The sequence below is a fragment of the Carya illinoinensis genome, chromosome 8, assembly GCF_018687715.1.
Source record: "Carya illinoinensis cultivar Pawnee chromosome 8, C.illinoinensisPawnee_v1, whole genome shotgun sequence".
Lineage (NCBI taxonomy): Eukaryota > Viridiplantae > Streptophyta > Magnoliopsida > Fagales > Juglandaceae > Carya > Carya illinoinensis.
The window spans coordinates 30261603-30280092 of NC_056759.1; the positions used below are offsets into that span (position 1 = coordinate 30261603).

Sequence of the window (18490 nt, forward strand, 5' to 3'; positions counted from 1 at the left end):
TCTTCATCTCGCCCTTCCGCCTGAGGGATAACATCATATATATTTCTTGGAGAATATTTTTGTACTACTCCCCATTGATTTCCTAATTTCAGGTCATCTAAGTAGAATACTTGAGATGCTAAAATAAATGGATCATCCTCGTACCATTTTCTTGATGTATTAATACTCAAAAAATATTCATCATCACGGACTCCAGTTCGAGGATTGCTTAAATCCCACCAATCACACTTAAACAGATACACTGCAAGCTCCCCCAAATATTTCATTCCAATTATATCAACAATCACTCCATAGAAATCAATATTTTCTCCATCATGACTTCCCTCAACTAGGACACCACTGTTTTGTGTTTTCCTATAATGATCTCGATCTATTGTGTGATACCTACTTCCCTGAAAAATACATGCAGAATATCTTGTAGTGCGTCTCAATGGGCCACGCGCTAATGCATACAGTTCATCTGATATATCGTTTAGATTATTGGCATGCATTTGTACAACCTACATATTGAGTAAAGCTTATATTATATCAATAAAAAAACAATCAATATTTTCTGATGTATTGGATGAGTAAAGCATATGTAATGTCATTACCCGTTGTTCAAACCATCTCGGGAACTCCTCTTCATGTTTCTGGTCTATATCATTTACTCCTAGTTCCTTGAGCATGTTAATATGATCACTGAAATTGATGATTACCACATGTATTTTATATTCTTAGAATTTTGCGAAAGTAAATGAGCGAATATTAAATTAAGAAAACATTAGTACTTACTTCAAGTAATTCTCTATCTCAGGGCAATTGTTCAGCACGTACCACTGAGTTTTCTCAAACTCTCTTCCACATAAGTCATAACCACGCACTGCACCAAGTGGACGTACTTGTTGGAAAAACACGGAAAACACATTTCGTTGTCTTGCTCTGTCAACGTCAAAGTTTCTTTCTGGCTGATCAAACCTAGTGTTAACTCCGTGGAAATATTTGGAACAGAAGGTATGCCACTCATCATTAATATATGCTTCTGCAATTGATCCTTCTGGGCGAGCCTTGTTACCAACTATTCGTTTCAACTTCCCAAGGAATCGTTCAATGGGATACATCCATCTATACTGAACTGGTCCTGCAAGTCGAGCCTCACGTGGCAAATGGACGGCTAGGTGAACCATGACATCGAAAAATGACGATGGGTAAATACTTTCTAGATTACATAATATTATGGGAGTTTCCCGTTCCATTCGATCCAAAACTTCTACATTTAATGTCCTAGCACATAAGTCTTTGAAAAATAAACCCAACTCAGTCAAAGCCACGTGCACGTCTCTAGTCAAGTACCCACGGATACCAATAGGCAAGATACGCTGCAAAAGGACATGACAATCATGACTTTTTAACCCAGTTATTTTTCAGTCATTTGTTCACACACACCTTGTCAAATTCGAGGCATAACCGTCTGGTAATTTAATTTTCATTATCCACTCACAAAAAGTAGCCCTTTCATTCCTTGACAATGTATACCACCCAATCGGCATGTAAACGGATGAACCATTTTCTTGCAATTGCATTTCCGGTCTTATTCCCAACCGCTTCAAGTCCTTCCTTGAGTTTAATGTATCCTTCGTTTTTCCTTCAATTGACATCAATGTTCCCAATACGGATTCGCATATATTTTTTTCAATATGCATAACATCAAGAATATGCCGTAATTTTAACTTCGACCAGTATGGAAGATAGAAAAATATACTCTTCTTAGTCCAATTCAACTCAGATGTAGTTCGTTTTCTCTTTCGATGTTTTTTACCAAATTCATTACAACCAACATCTACAAATTATGCAAGTAAATCTTCACCAGACAAATATGGTGGAGGTTGGCCCCATTCAACAGTACCATCAAACATTTGTGAATTTCCCCGCCATCTATGGTCACCAGGTAGAAATCGACGATAACCCATGAAACATAATTTCCTCCCGTAAGTGAGCCATTCAGATTTAGTATGTTTGTTACAAGTTGGACATGCCATTTTCCCCTTAGTACTCCAACCTGACAAGTTTCCATAAACTAGAAAATCATTTACTGTCCATAAAACAGCAGCATGCATCTTGAACGACTTGCCTGTTGATGAATCAAATGTGACAACCCCATTCTCCCACAAATCTTTCAATTCTGCAATCAATGGCTATAAGTGTATGTCTATATCATTTCCCGGTGATCTCGGACCTGGAATGAGCAAACTCATCATGAAATATGGATCTTTCATACACTTCCACAGTAGTAGATTATATGACATAAGTATAACTGGCCAAGTACTATGACTAGTACTCATGTTCCCAAACGGATTAAATCCATCTGTTGCCAACCCAAGTCTCACATTACGCGGTTCTTCTGCAAGCCATGGGTGTTCCTTATCAAATTCCTTCCACACCTGGGAGTCAGCAGGATGTGATAAAATATCATCGTTTCTAACTCTGGCTGATGAGTGTCATATCATGTCTGCAGCCGTTGCACGTGACATATATAATTATTGTAATCTAGGTGTCAATGGAAAGTGGCGTACTACCTTTTGCGGCACATTTTGTTTGTCAGATGTCCATCTTGATTTGTGGCATATGAGACATTCGTTCAACTGCTCATTCTCTTGCCAAAATAATATGCAGTCATTCTTACATGCATGTATTACGTTGTAATCAAATCCAAGTCCTCGTTTCAATTTTTTTGCTTCATAGAAGTTACGAGGTAAAGTATTATCTGATGGTCGTGCCTCCTTAAACAACTCGAGTAACATATTGACAGCCTTAATTGATAATCGACACATTGATTTTATGTGAAGCAGTCTTACGGTAAATGACAACTTACTGTGTCTTCTGCATCCTGGATATAGCTCACGTTGTGAATCATTCCACAATCGTGCAAAAGTATTATGACCCTCATCATTTGAACTTGATGTGTCCGTGCCACCTTCATTCATAAACATTCCTACACCGATGTCACCTAACATTTCCTCCATATCCTCATCATATTCATCTCCAACAACATCTAGTTGTACATCTTCATCGATCTCTTCTTCTTCATGTGGAACATCGAATGAAGTTGGATATGGTTCACCGTGTAAGACCCAATCAGTATAACCCTTGTCAATACCTTTCACAAACAGATGCTCTCTCACCAAGTCTATCTTATGAGAGCGCAAATTCCTGCATTCTTTACATGGGCATCTAATATACCCATCACTATCACATGTATCCAATGCAAATTCTAAGAATTTCTTAACACCTTCAGCATATACGTTGTAATTCTAACCCAATCGATCGCTAACTCGCATCCAACTCTTATCCATGCTGACTATCTTCATTACAAACAATCACGTGTGCATCAACAAACAAGCATGTATCATGTATCAATCAATGAGTATGCCACCTTACACCGGGTAGTTGGTCCTTTCCCATTCGGAATTGTAAGATCATAGTCACAAACCTATCCTCTATAATCTGTCACGTCCAACAAAATTTCGACAGCATCTCCCCATAGTTCTCAAAATATGCTCGTCTGGTTGTGTGCACCGACGTTTAACACGTCCATACACCATCACCATCATGCATATCCGGAGAACAAGGGATGAATGAATCTACCAAAATCTTAATGCTAGACGTATAACAGATATAGATCGATAGTTTGCGAGAATGATCTTACAATTCCAAACTGTCCACTCTGGATAATTCAAGAGTTATCAATCTTTCAATTCATCCAGATTGATAACTCTCGAACGGGTCTAAGGTTTATTTTGATGAACAAGCAATACAAGATATGCTAATATGTATCATACAAATAATGCAAGATATGCTAATTAAAAGTCAATTGATTAAATTAAATAGTTAGTAAACAAATATAATTAAATCTTAACTATTTGTATTTTAATTCCAAACTTTAATTTTATTAATTTAAATAGTTACTATTTAAATATTATTAAATCTTAACTATTTGTATTTTAATTCCAAACTTTAATTTTATTAATTTAAATAGTTAGTATTTAAGTATTATTAAATCTTAATTATTTGTATTTTTTTAAAATTCAGTTGATTAATTTAAATTTTATATACAGGTTCAATTATAAACTCTTAATTATTTGACAATTAAACTAAATTCATATACTTAATTTAAAGATTGAGTATTTAAGTATTATTGAATTTTAATTATTTGTAGTTTAATTAATATTGAAATTGATAGATTTCAAGATTAAGTTGGACATTCTAATTTGTAATTAACATTTTAACACTGACCAACATAACGTTCGAAAGGTGAACTTGACCGTTCGAACTTATGACACACGTTCGAATGGTAAATGTGTACCATTCGAACGTTACTGGCACAAATTCCAGTCGTCTTCAACCTCCGAAAATCCCAACATATATATCACTCATTACATCAAATGAAAGCACACAATATCACAAACTCAGTGCAGCAAACGAAAACACTTATATTCAAACCAAAATGAGTCAAAGATAGCATAAATACCTGGTTTTGATAGATGAAATTGCAAGAGTACACGTAATGCCCAAAACCTTGAAAAAACTCTTCAAAAAATAGTAAAAATAACCTCTTAATCCGAAAATATACTAGATGGATGAAAGCAAATAATATTTGGGGGCTGGATTGAGAGAGAATGGCGCTGGTTATATGGGAAATGAACTCGAAGCAACACTGGGAGCGGTGAGACAAGCGCGAGATTGTGAGGTTCTGTGGTCTAAATGTAGAACATTTACGTTCGAACGGTAACTTACTAATCGTTCGAACATGAAAGTATTTTGTGGGAAAGTTTTCCCCTGTGATTTTAACGTTCGAACGTTAATATCCCGTGTACAAAAACGTTCAAACGCACAATAGTAAGCGTTCGAACGATGTTCAAACTCAGACTCAGTGTACTTTTTTATTCAATTAAAAATTGGATTTGCACTAGATTATAGCTACTGATGTCCTATAAAAGTTCCAAGCCAAACTGAATCAAATTAAAGTGCATTTCTTTCCAAGAGTACAAAACCTAAGACATTCTATGTAATCGAAATGAACTGTTTTTTATCTGATTAGGTTTACAAATTCGAGATGTCAAGTAAAATAATAATGTTAAATTGCTAAATAAGACGGAGGAAATGCTTACAAGCTTCTTATCTCGGAGACAATGATTAAGAATTATCTTAAAAAAATGCATATCTTATCTCAGAGACTGTACTTCACTGCAGAGTCTCTTTGCCATACGATTGTTTAGTTTGATTTAAAGAACAATTGACATACGATTGTTTAGTTCAATTTAATGAACAACTTGACATCAATAGCTATAACATATATGCTTGATTATATATTATAATCAAATATTACTATATATTACCTAATATGTTAATATATCCTAATATATATAACATATATATACTATCATATAATATAATGTCATCTATAGTGCTAGAATAGAGAGTGTTAGTTAATTAGCTTATAACTAAAATATAATTAGCTTAATATACTAAAGAACTCATAACATGTATTTACCATAACACTATTATATGTTACCTAATATTATTATATAGAGAGCTCTATATAGTATACTATATTATACTACATCATATAACTTATACTATATATAAGTTAATATAATATAATATAATATTATCTACTAAATGAAAATATACTATATACTATATTATAAATAATAAATATAGTAATAATGAAAAATTATAATGATAAAAATATAATCTTTTAATAATAACGGAAATTACAGTTAATACGTTCGAATGGTAAGTTAATACCATTCGAACGATATTGCATATATAAGTTGCCGTAGACGTCATTTTCACAAAAGCCAAATGTGTGCATTTCGTACGTTCTCCGCCGTTAACCGTCGATCTCTGTCGTCTTCTCTGACGTAAATATACCCACTCGAAGCCAATTGATCTAGGCACTGGTATTCTTCTTTTTCAAAGCATTTTACCGTTTAGATTTAGGTTTTGATGGATTATTTGTTTGAATTAGGATAAACTGATTTTTCCATCAATACTCATCGTAGATTTGCTTTAATCATTTGTATGAAGGTCTATTTAGGTTTGTATTTGATTTATTTGGGTGAAAAATCCATGGAATCGAAGGATTCCATGGATTTCAATGGCTGAGTTGACTCGGCCTGGACGCCCAAATCGATTCGAATATCGTTCGAACGCTACATAAAGCATTCGAATGGTATTCACTAACCGGTTGAACGTTTGTTTAGGCGTTGAAATGTTCATCACAAAACAATGCAACTGTTCGACCGTTCATCCAAATCGTTCGAACGGTATTTACATAGTTGAACGTTGTTTTAGACGTTCAAATGTTTGGGCCAAGTAGTAACCCGTTCGACCGTTCATGTAAACGTTCGAACATTAGATAGACCGTTCGATCTCTACCGTTGGGTGTTCGAACGGTAAACGTTAAATATTCGAACGTTGTTTTACACGTTCAAAGGTACAGTTTTACCATTCGATCACTATTCCAGAAGTTCGAACGGTATAAACTATTTTAGTAATATTTGTTAATTGTTTTTTTTCCATATCATAGTTCCAATCAATTTTAATTAAAAATAATTTCTATATTATAATACAATTAAAGCCATAATTTAAAAATATAAAATTTAATATTAATGTTTCTATTAATATTAATCACATTAATATTAAATAAAGTGATATTATTTTTTAAAAGTTATTTTGTTCACAATGTCTCACTTTATTAAATTGCTATTCCTTGATGTGTACTGTGAATAGTTATTTAATGTATTTTTATTGTTAATATTGTGTATCTAATTTTTAATTGTAAATTTCAGGTTGATTATAATGTCTTCTTCTAGCCCCGATGACGGCGGGACGTAAGCGACGCAATCCTGGTGAGACTAGTAGTGGTCCGGTCAGGGAGAGGACTGTTTCATTGGAGCGACCAGTGAAAATTTCTGATTTCCAGAGTCTTGTCTGGGAGGGGCATTCACTGCCAGCAGTCTTCAGCGATCGTGGTTAGGGACCTATCCTAGACGCACAGGAGGAAGCATGGGAGCTAGTCTCCTATATTGACATTGTTGCTGAGTTCTATAGAGAGCTCGGTAGTGCTAGCCCTGATGACGAAGGGGCCTACAGGATCTCCGTTAGAGGAGTACCTGTTGTATTTTCACGGGTACTACTTCCTGAGCATCTCGGTATTCCTAGGCTGCCAAATGCATATCCGAATGTGGTGCCTAGAGAGTTTGATCCTTCAGCTGAGGTGGAGACAGCTGAGGAGGAGGCATCAGTTTATACTGATGAGGTCAATACCCTTGCTGATCATGAGGTGAGGGATTTGGTTGTTGGTCCAGATGCTCCACCGTATGACGAGATGAAGAGCATGAAACAGGCAGATTTATCCTCTTTTTTCAAGATTTTGAATTTGATAATTGCCAACAACATTGACCCTCGGCAGCACAAGACAGAGGTTGGCATTGATCGGACGAAATTTATGATACGGGTCGCTCGTGGCATTCCTATCGACTTGGTGGGGTATATATTCAATAGGATTCAATTAGAGTCTCGGTACATTTCGATGGATATACTGCCATTCGGGATCCTGATCACCCGATTTCTACTATTTGCTGGTGTTGTGACTGATGTTGCCGAGCGTAAACGGGAGTCGATGGGACCGATAAACAGCACCACCCTCTCACGCAGCACGGGACACTCGAGACTGCGTCTTCGTGGACATGTTCCAGATTCGGTTGATCCTTAGAGAGATGCAGAGCCGGGAGATCATGGAGTATCAGCTGCTGGGACATCCACACAGGCCGAGGCATTAGTAAACAATGTTACTCATGAGGAGATGGCTGAGATTGTGCGTGCAGCGATCAGCGAACAGACATCAGTAGTGATTGATGCAGTACGTATGGAGATCCATTTTACTATGTCTGTGCTTCGTACACAGATTGATGCCATGTCTGTGACTCAGGTCACCATCAGTACTCGACTGACAGAAATAGAGGAACGTATAGCTGCAGTCGAGGAAGTGTGCAAAGACTTGGGTCTTAATTAGTACCTTCTATCTTTTTTTATTTATTTAGTTATTGTTTTAAGTATGGACAATATTTTGTATGTTATAAATTCAGTATTAATTAACTATGAAATAGTATTATTTTATATTTTCTGAACTAATTATTAATTTATATTATTCCTATTATTTAATTAACCAATTTCTTATATTTACTAGTTAATATAAATATAATTCTACAAAAAAAATAAAAAATAAAAAATAAAACCCCTGGTCACCGTTCGACCCCTTCAAATCATGTTTGAACCGTGTTGATGTATCATTCGAACGGTTAAACTTTGACGTTCAAACGATGCATTAATTTCCCTCTAAAAAAATTTTACTTAACGCGCCAAAATTACGTTTAAACGGTAAAATTTATACGTACGAATGGTATATCTTTAGTGTTCGAACATTTAACTAATTTGGGACAAAATATTTCGTCCCTAACTAGACCGTTCGAATGCGTTTGAACGGTCTGGACAACCCGTCATTTTTTGATTCGTTCCAAAATCTAACTTTTTGGGACGATTTTCATTTCGTCCCAAACCAAAATCATCCCAAAATCTATTTTTTGTTGTAGTGGTGGTATATAGGGCTTATGAATAGCAAAACTCTTAATTAATTACTAGTCTTTTACTTGTGCAGTTGAATAGATTTCCTTATTTTAAATATCGATCAAATTATATTTACATTTATATTCTATACTATATTTCGTATTTCAAAAAAATCTTCGATTCTTCTTGACGTTTGGGATGAAAAGTTACTAAAGTAATTTTTTCAATTCCCTTCCATGCATTTGTACGTAATCTTTAAATTTAAAGATCTATCAATGTGATGTACAACTGTTTTTGTTGGAAAAAACTACATGTGACTTCCCTACCTAAACGTACGGTGGTCATAGTCCGCCTACTGGAAGCCAGGCAAGAGGATCATGTGTTAGATAATTTATTTTATTTAAAACGGGATGTAAAAGTTTTAGTACTTAATTAATTCTAAACAAAAAAAGATTAAAATAAATTACAAGAAAAATGACTTTTTGGATCTAAAGAATTTCAGTTAACGCTCAAATTGAAGTTAAAATATATAATATGCGGCGAAAGTCAGTCTTGAAGGGGGGAGGACTGATGGAAATGCAAGAAGGACCAAACACTTACACCTAGAGGTTGATCGAGTTATTGGAAAATCTCTTGATTTTAGAGATGAGGCTTGTTGGCAAATTCATTGATTTTAAAAAATGAGTCAAATCCCTTGATTGTAGGAGATGAGACAAATCCCTTGATTTTAGGGATGAGGTGGATTTGAGGAAGTAACCGAGTTGTTGCTTCCAAAAATTAGAGATTTTACCAATTTGTTAATTATTAAATTTATTTCATTAATTTTAGGGATTGTTTCCCTTAGATTTAGGGGTTTGAATTATTTTAGATTAAGATCTAGATTGGGGGAGGGTTAGCCAAACCCTAACTCTATTTATTTCAATTTTGTATTGTATTGTATTTTCATTATACTATTTTTTAATAAAATTTTAAATACTTGTTGCCGAGAATTGAGTGCTAGTTTGAGTTAGTCTTAATTTTCATACTCTAACCAATTCGGATCTTAGTGTTGCCCCGAAGCAACTCTTAATTCATCCATCCAACACGACCGTAAACACCTAAATGCAAGTGAGGCTTCCATCACGTGGTTGTGGGCCACCCTCATTCTCTAATTCCAAGCCCGATGCCATGTGTGTAACCAAACAGGGCACACTACCCTTCGGTGCTTTCACCATTTTGATTAGTCCTTTCACAACGACTCTCCTTCCAACATGAATTTATACTTCATAGCCCCCTTGCAAAAATCAAACAACAATTGGTTTATTGACTCCGGTGCATCTCATCATCTTCCATCCGACTATGGGATGAGGCCTTTCATACTGCATGTTATCTCATTTATCATATGCCAACATCCCTTTTAAGCCATGCCTCTCTAAGAGTCTTTGGCTGTGTGTGCTGGCCTAATCTCAGCCCTTATAATAAACACAAACTCCAACCTTGTTTCACTCAATGTGTCTTTATTGGGTATAGTTTGAAACATAAAAGCTACAAATGTTACAATCCTATAACCGGAAAAACAATAATTTTAAGAGATGTAGTCTTTCAAGAGTCTGATTTCCCTTTCAAAGCTCCAACCCAAATCTACACCTAACCAAGTTCCTGAGCCATCTCCCATCTCCATACCACTGGTTCAACCCATGCATCTATAGCCAGCTTGCGTGGAAAGTGATTTGGTGCAAGCCGAATCCTCAAGCCCATCAACAGAGCTCATTTGGGCCCAACACGACATCTCCACCTCAATCCCCTGTTTTCCCCCAAAACATTGAATCCCTAATCACTACTGCATCTTCAGCTCCACTCACCACCATTTAAACTCTACAATCGCAAAACCTAAATGTCCCCAACGATTCCATATGGGATGGACCCCCACAAGAAAGGCAGGCCTAAGGTTAAGTTCGTCTGCTGATGCAGGGGAAATCTCTTGATAGCTGCCCATTGTAACTCCTCCTCGTCCTCCAATATCGATTCCGCATTTGAAGGTGTTTCAAAGGACTCTTCCGCTCCTCCAATCTTGAAGTACTCACTCCCATTCGATGTCGCCATAGCCTGAGTTTCTTTCTCACTCTCACTCACTCTCTCTCTCTCTCTCTCCCCCCCGCTCTCCCTCTCTCTATTATAATGTTTTTCTATTATAATAGAATACAAACAAATACAAATGGGGACTTAACGGTAAATAAGAAAATTAACAGGAAAAAAAAAATAATCAATGTTTACAATTAGATAAACACTTATAAAAGATAATATATATATATATATATATACACATGGAGAGCGGGACTCTTCGGATTTGGAATTTAGATGGGATGACGTATTGGGTGATCGAAAGGTTATGAGTACGTGAGGTAATAGCTTTCGTAATGTTGGGATGATTGTACGTGGGATGATTGAATATAATTTATTACCACTTATTAATATTATTTTAAATTTGTAAATCTTATATATTCGAGGTATTGGCTTCATAAAAATTAATATATTTTTAAATTTTAATAAATTTATTTAAAATAAATTTGTATTGGATTCATCAAATGAATCTTTGAAAAGATTTGAATTACTGTATTTGTTGCTCTTTTTTCAAATTTAGAGGTTTATTATTCTACTTTCAAACTAATATTTTATTCTAATTTTAATAGATAATGGTTTTATTTTATTTTATTTTAAATTAGTTGGGAATCAATTATTTAAGTACTAAATTAAATTATTAATGTGCATATGATTAATATAATTACAAAATATGAAAAAAAAATTAAAAATATTATTATATTATTATTTTGATGAATCTAATGACTAATCCAATATGAAATTATAAATATGAAGGTTTTGGATTTATGAAAAATTTGTACTTTTTATCAAATTTTAAATATGAATTTGATAAATCCAATACTAGTGCTTTTAGTGCCAATAAGCAGGCTGCTATCGTCTAACTTATTTGTGTCAATTTTACCCTTGTGTTTGTGTTTGTTTTCCGTTAACGTCCCTCGGCAGTGGTCATTTTACCGATCTTGCCCCTGCTGTTATATTTGTTTTCCCTTTATGAATGCTCAGTAGTCGGTATTTACCATCTGTCTGCTTTTTCACGATTCTGCCCTTATATTATTTTTGTTTACCAATTTTATCCGTTGCTTCCAATCTGTTTGGCTCGCATATTTACGATTTTGCCCTTACTTTTCTTTTAAATACGGCTTCATTCTGTAAATAAAACAGCGTTTGTCCTTTTTTTGTTTTTTTCCTTCAATTTGATCCTTCTTTCTTTCATTAAATTTCAATTTATTTAAACTTTTATTTTATTTCACTATTTACACCAACTCTATACAACTGTAAAAATTTTCTCCCCCAAAAAAGCCCTTCTGGTTTCCACAGAATGCCGATTCTTCTTTCTTCTTCTTTTTTTTTTTTTTTTTTTTTTTTTTTTTTTTTCTAATCAAGCTTATAATATATATTAAGGATAATTACAGAAGAGGGGGTGGATCCTTTCCACTGTCCAGATACAAAAAGCAATGAGGAACTGAAAAGAGGGGTAGGTTACCGAACACAAGGTTCGTAGCTGCCCACTGCGCCACTGAGTGCGCACATCGATTTTGAGATCGATGTATTTTGGTAAATTTCCAAGATGGGTGATCTTTTGCATATGATCTGATATCTTCTACGATGGGAGAGATTGACCAGAAAAGGGTAGAATCTTTACAATCAATAGCCGAAAATACTGACTGAGCATCACCTTCGATTGTTACTGAGCTTGAGGTAGATTGAAAAGAACTACTGGCCATGACAGTTGCAAGTAATGCCGCCTTTGCTTCAGCTACCAACGGGATGGAAGAGGCGATTTTTTCTGTGTATATCTTCAAAATATCACCTAAGTGATTTCTTTGAATTGCTGATGCTACAGAAAAATCATTTCTCACTGCTGCGTCAAAGGAGATACTAAAGGATCCAATGGGAGGAGGGTTCCAAACGAGAGCTGGAACTTTGGTCAGCGAGCAAATGGACCAGGCGTTTCTGTAGCTTTCATAAACTGTGGCGAGCTGCTTCTTTATTTCTTCCAGAGAAAAGCTTGAAGAATTGTGGACTTTCTCATTTCGGTTTTTCCACAGAAGATCCAGAAGAACGACTGCATATAGTTGGAAATGGTGGGTCTCATTCTTCTGTAGGCCCAGGATTTTATCCGGATAGATAATCATTTTTATCCAATCTTCAATGGAGTGGATTGGCAGTCTGTCTATATTTAAAGGCCAGCTACCTTGTTGCCATAGTATTCTGACAATAGGACATTTAACAAATAAATGAAGTGTTGTTTCCTCCTCCTGGTCGCAGAAAGTGCATTCCGTGTTGACTTGCTGAGAGATTCTTTCATTGATCTTCGCCTTAGTTGGTAAAATATTCCACAGTATTTTCCATAGGAGGAGCTTATGACGGTCATGGACTTTTAGATTCCACAAAGGCTTAAAGAGAGAGTTTTGATTTTGGTGAACCGATTCATGGTAGTCGACTTGTGCGTGATAAGCTGTCTTCACTGAGAATTTCCCACTATGATTGAGTGCCCATATTTCTTTATCTTCGCCATGCGATGTTTGAGACAGTGGGATCTTCAAGATTTCCCTTATGCTGGTTTGATCAAATAGGCTTTGCAATTTTCTCCTATCCCAGGATTTTGGGTGGTTTTGGATGAGATCAGAGGCTTTGACAAGGGGGTGCATGGTATCCATATCCCTGATGGGAGTAGGCTTGTAAGTTTTCAAAGTAGGAATCCACGGATCTTGCCAATTATTGACCAATTGACCATTTGAGATTTGGAAGCACCTTCCTTTTAAAAGCAGATCTTTTGTCTTTAGAATGCCTTTCCACATTGTAGAATCTGAACTTTTTGGGTTTGCCATCCAGAATGATGTGTTCTTTAGATATTTGGATGATAGTATAGAATGCCATATTCTAGATTTTGATCCACTTATTTCCCAACCTGTTTTTGCTAAGAGAGCCATGTTCATGTTTTCTGTTGATCTGATGCCCAGTCCCCCCATTGTTTTCGGTAGACAGATAGATTTCCATGACTTCAGGGTGAGATTGTGAACTTTATCTTTCGAGAAGCCCCACCAAAATTTTTTTTGCATTTGATCTAGAGTCTTGCATACTGATTTTGGGATTTGGAAAGTATACATGCTGTAAGAGGGAATGGAGCTTGCCACTGATTTTATCAACATTGTTCGCCCTGCTTGTGATAGGAGTTTTGCTTTCCATCCTTCTAGTTTTTGTCTAACTTTGTTCAGCAGATCTGCGTAATTTTCTCTTTTTCTTCTGTTAAAGGAAGTTGGAAGGCCCAAATACTTCATTTTTGCCGAGGAAGCTTTATAAGGGAGCCAATTTGAGATTTCAATTTTGTCTTGGTTGCTTGCATTCCTTGTGATAAAAATGGAAGATTTTGAGAGATTTATTTTTTGACCTGACCAGCTTTGATATTCTTCTAGACATTCTGCTATTGCCTTTGCATTTTTTTTCAGAAGCTTTTGCGAAAATGATTATGTCATCTGCGAAGAGTAGATGGGAGACTGGCGGGCTGGTTCTACTTAATTTAATCCCTTCGATCTTTTTTTGTGCTTCAGCCCTTAATATTAGTCTAGATAAAGCTTATGTGACTAAGGTAAAAAGGAAAGGCGATATCGGGTCTCCTTATCGTATGCCTCTCTCTGCTTTGAAGAAACCTCTTGGTGAGCCATTGATCGTCACTGAGAATGTAGCCGTTGATATGCACTCCTTTATCAAGTTGATCCAGTTTAAGCTGAAACCTAGGCAGTTCATAACTTCAAAAAGGAAGTTCCATTCCACTCTGTCAAAAGCCTTTTCCATGTCCAGTTTTATGGCCATCAAACCTTTTTTCCCAGATTTCTTTTTCAGTAGATGGAAAAGCTCATGTGCAATCATTGTGTTTTCTTTTATATTTCTTCCTGGGACAAATGCTGTTTGTAGAGGGGATATTATTTTGGGAAGCAGCTTCTTTAGTCGATTTGCCATGATTTTGGTTATGATCTTGTAACTGACATTTGTGAGGCTAATAGGGCGGTAATGGCTTGGGGAGCTTGGACAAGATGATTTGGGGATCAGCGCGATATTTGTATGGTTCATCTGTCTTAGAAGCTTTCCACTTAGAAAGAAATTTTGGATTGCCCGAGTAACTTCCACTTTTATGATGTCCCAGTAGTGCTTGAAAAAGAGAGCTGTCATGCCATCAGGGCCAGGAGCCTTGTTGTTTGGGATTTGTCTGAGAGCACTGAGAATTTCTGCTTCGTCCGGGATTTTGTTGAGCATATTGTTTTCTTCATCTGTTATTTGCTTTTCGAATAATTGACCCAATTGTTCCGGAATTTGAGGCTTTGATGAAGTATATACAGATTTAAAATAATCTATGAAAGCTGATTTAATGATTAAAGGGTCCATAGACCAATTACCTGGCCCCAATTTGATTGATTCAATGGCATTTCTCCTTCGACGAATCGTGGTTGTCAGATGATAGAATTTTGTGTTGAGATCCGTTGAAGTGAGCCAAGTAATACGGGATTTTTGCTTCCATAGTATCTCCTCATTTGCTCTCAATTTTTGAATTTTGTTCTGCAATACAGCCTCCAGCTCTTGATTCCTTTGTGTTAGCGTGCTACTTTGAACTTCTAGTAATTCTTTTTCTGTCTGGGAGATGTTATTCTGAATGCGCCCGAAGTGAATTTTGTTCCACTTTTTTAAGGCTTCCTTCGTTGAGCTTATTTTCTTGCATAGAATGTACGCAGGATTGCCTTGAAAAGTTGTATTCCACACTTCTTGAATTATTTGTTTGCTCAGCGACTCCCGGGTCCAGAATTCCTCGAACTTGAAGGATGAAGCATATCTCGAGTTAGCTGAAGTGTTGAGTAGAATGGGGTGGTGGTTAGATGCTGAGGAAGCCAGGTGTTGCAGAGAAGCATCAGGAAAAAGAAGTCTCCATTCTTGGTTGACAATGACTCTATCTAATCTTTCTTTAATAAGAGCAACTCCTTTTCTGTTGTTTGTCCAAGTAAACTTTGGCCCTGTGAATCCGATGTCTATAAGTCCATTGCGATCCATTAGTGTTTTTAAGCCACTATTCTGGTTGATATGAACTGGCCTGCCCCCATATTTTTCTGTCTGATTTATCAAATCATTAAAATCTCCCATGCATGCCCACGGACCCGGAAAGTTTTGATAGATAGAGTCAAGGTGACTCCAAAATTTTTCTTTTTGATTCGAGTGAGCCGGACTATATACATAAGTAAGCAACCAAGGATGGTGTGAAGGATCAGAGTAAACAAGAACAGAGATAGCATTTACATTAATATTCACAGGTTCCAGATCAACTCCCGGACGCCATAATAACAACAAGCCCCCTTTTTTACAGACAGCAGGCGAGTGCACAAAAAGATGGAAACCAAGACTATTAACAACAAAATTAGTGTGGTCATCCGACACTAAGGTTTCCGATAGGAAAATGACATCCAGATTATGTGATCTAATATTAGCCCTTAGAGTTCTAATTGCCTTGGGTCGGGCGAGCCCTCGGCAATTCCACGCTAAAGTCCTCATGGAATCTTTGGAGGCATGTTTGAGCTTGCCTCAAGAGCTGACTTGGACTTTTTCTGGGTCTGAGTTGCTGGTCTAGAATACGGATTCACTTTTCCTTTTCCCTTGAATTTTTTTTCCTTTCCACCTGTACTGTTTTGCATAGCCATGAGAGTAAGTGCTGAAATAGCTTCCTCTGTTTTTGACTGAGCTTCATCTGCTTCCTGTTTGTTTGACTCAATTTTTTCCAGTTTTATCAATCGTTGTGACTTTCTCTTGGGAGCCTCCTTATTCTCTGCTAATAACATTCTTTTCAGAGGAAAGGTGCAGTTGAGCTGATCTGTAGATGGGGGGGTATGGGATGACTCTGAGTCAATTATGATAACCTCATTTGGACTGTCTGTAGAGAGTTGTTGGCCTGGTATGTTTTCATTCAGCACCGGGGTGATCACCTGAGCATTATTTTCCTCATCGTTTTGAGTGGACCCTCCTATCGTAGCCGGTTCTATTTCTTTCTGAAACAAGGGTATGGAATTCATCTTCATGTTTTTCTGTGGTGGCTCAATAGAAAAATAATTGCTGTTTTGTGAGAAATGAGGAGTTATAGAGAGGAGATTTTTTGACGTTGATTCCGGTTGGTCCATGAAGAGAGGACGAGTTTCAATGCTGCAGGTTTGAGGCCGAGTGGATAAACCTTCCAGTCTGGACGTTGACTCATAAAAGTGCTTTATTTTCCCTTCTTTCTGATCCTGTAGGGCCGAATAGACCTTCTTCCACTGTGCTCTCCATGTGGCATTTCTTCTAGTGGATAGAGACTCTGATGGAACGGGTTTGACAGGATAGAGTAGCTATGATTCTAACAGGGGCTGCGGCATTACTCCGTGAGTCAGCAGGGGGACATTGTTTCGGTAAGTACATGGGATATCGGACTTGGTAGATGAAATAACAGTGTAAGGTATTACTCCGGATGGTGGGGTAATAAATGAGGAAAATTCACTGTAGCTGGACTGTGCTTGCTGAGTGTTTGGCGGTTGAGAAAATGAGAGGATGTTGCTCGTGTCTTGTTTCCCATGCAGTGAGGATGGAGGAAAAAAGTTTCTCAGTTCCATATGATTCCCTGATAGGTGGATGTCTTCTTCTTCACAACTGTAAGATTGCAGGTTTAGAACCGATGAGGATCCTCCATATTCCTTCCCGCTTTTGCCGCTGACCTCTTCCAGTTTTTTTTAGATTCCTATTGCGAGTTCGGCACTTGGCGCATTGTTTTGGGATGGCAGGATATCTTCGGACTCCATGTTACCCGCTTCATCCTCTGTATTTTGCATTGAGGGGAGGTTTTGTGGAGAGTAGTATTCTGCTCTTAAGGCTGGCCCGAACCTTATCTTTTGTAATGTTGAAGTGGGAAAACCACAGAATATTTGGGAGTGACCAAGTCGACCACATGCATAGCAGAAATCAACTAGCTTTTCATACTTAAAGGCAATCCAAACTTCTTTGTTTCCAAAACGTTTGAGTGGGAAGCCTTTCTTCAGAGGAATCGTTACATCGATGGCCACTTTAATTCGGATAAACTTGCGGAAAGCCAATCCATAGATCGGGTCAACTTCTACTTTTATAAGTTTTCCTATCACTTTCCCAATGTCTACTGCATTTTCCAGATTGAAGTGATCTAGAGGGAGTCCATCCAACTGGACGTTAAAGATGGCTTCATTTAAGCTTACTTCTTCTATGGTTGCTCCGGGTGACCATTGTTTTAAGATCATGAGGTGACCCTTAAAGTTCCAAGGGCGTTGATTTAGAACTCTAAGCTTGTCTTGAGGAGTTCTAAAGGTGAATATAAATTTGTTTACATCCATGTCTTCAATCAGAAAGTTTTGTACAAATTTCCATGAGGCTTTTATGCATGAATGTATGGCAAATTTATTCAAGGGTCTATCGGCAACTAACCTTCCCACCAGAATCTTTTCGGATGAAGACTTGGCTGCTTCCGGAGTTGTTTTAAGCTGAAGGTCTTGCCACGATAGAGCTTCGGTTTGTGAGATGAGTGCTTCGATATCCATCGTTCACGTTGTTGGAACCAGAGGAGAGCTGCTTTAAAGGCAACTTTGAGGGCAACAGATGGGACGAGAGGATCTCCTATAAAGTGCAGCAAGGAGTGCAGAAGGGAGGAGTTAAAAAGCAGCAAGGAATGCAGAAGGGAGGAGAGTATTTCCTATGGAGGAAAACTCGGTGAGACTTTCATCTGGTTAAGAGAAAGGGGAGAGGAGTTTGAGAGCGTCATGGAACGAGA

General features: G+C 37.0%; 1 protein-coding gene across 1 annotated transcript; it reads right to left on the reverse strand.

The window, feature by feature from the left end:
- Positions 1-17426: 17426 nt before the first annotated feature.
- On the reverse strand, positions 17427-18260 carry LOC122274592. Its single transcript, XM_043083618.1, has one exon. The coding sequence runs from the start codon at positions 18258-18260 to the stop codon at positions 17427-17429; it is 834 nt and encodes a 277-aa protein (XP_042939552.1).
- Positions 18261-18490: the final 230 nt, after the last annotated feature.

What these genes read in the sequence shown, in the direction of transcription:
- LOC122274592 (XM_043083618.1), bottom strand. Translation starts at nt 18,260, where the DNA reads ATGGATATCGAAGCACTCATCTCACAAACCGAAGCTCTATCGTGGCAA.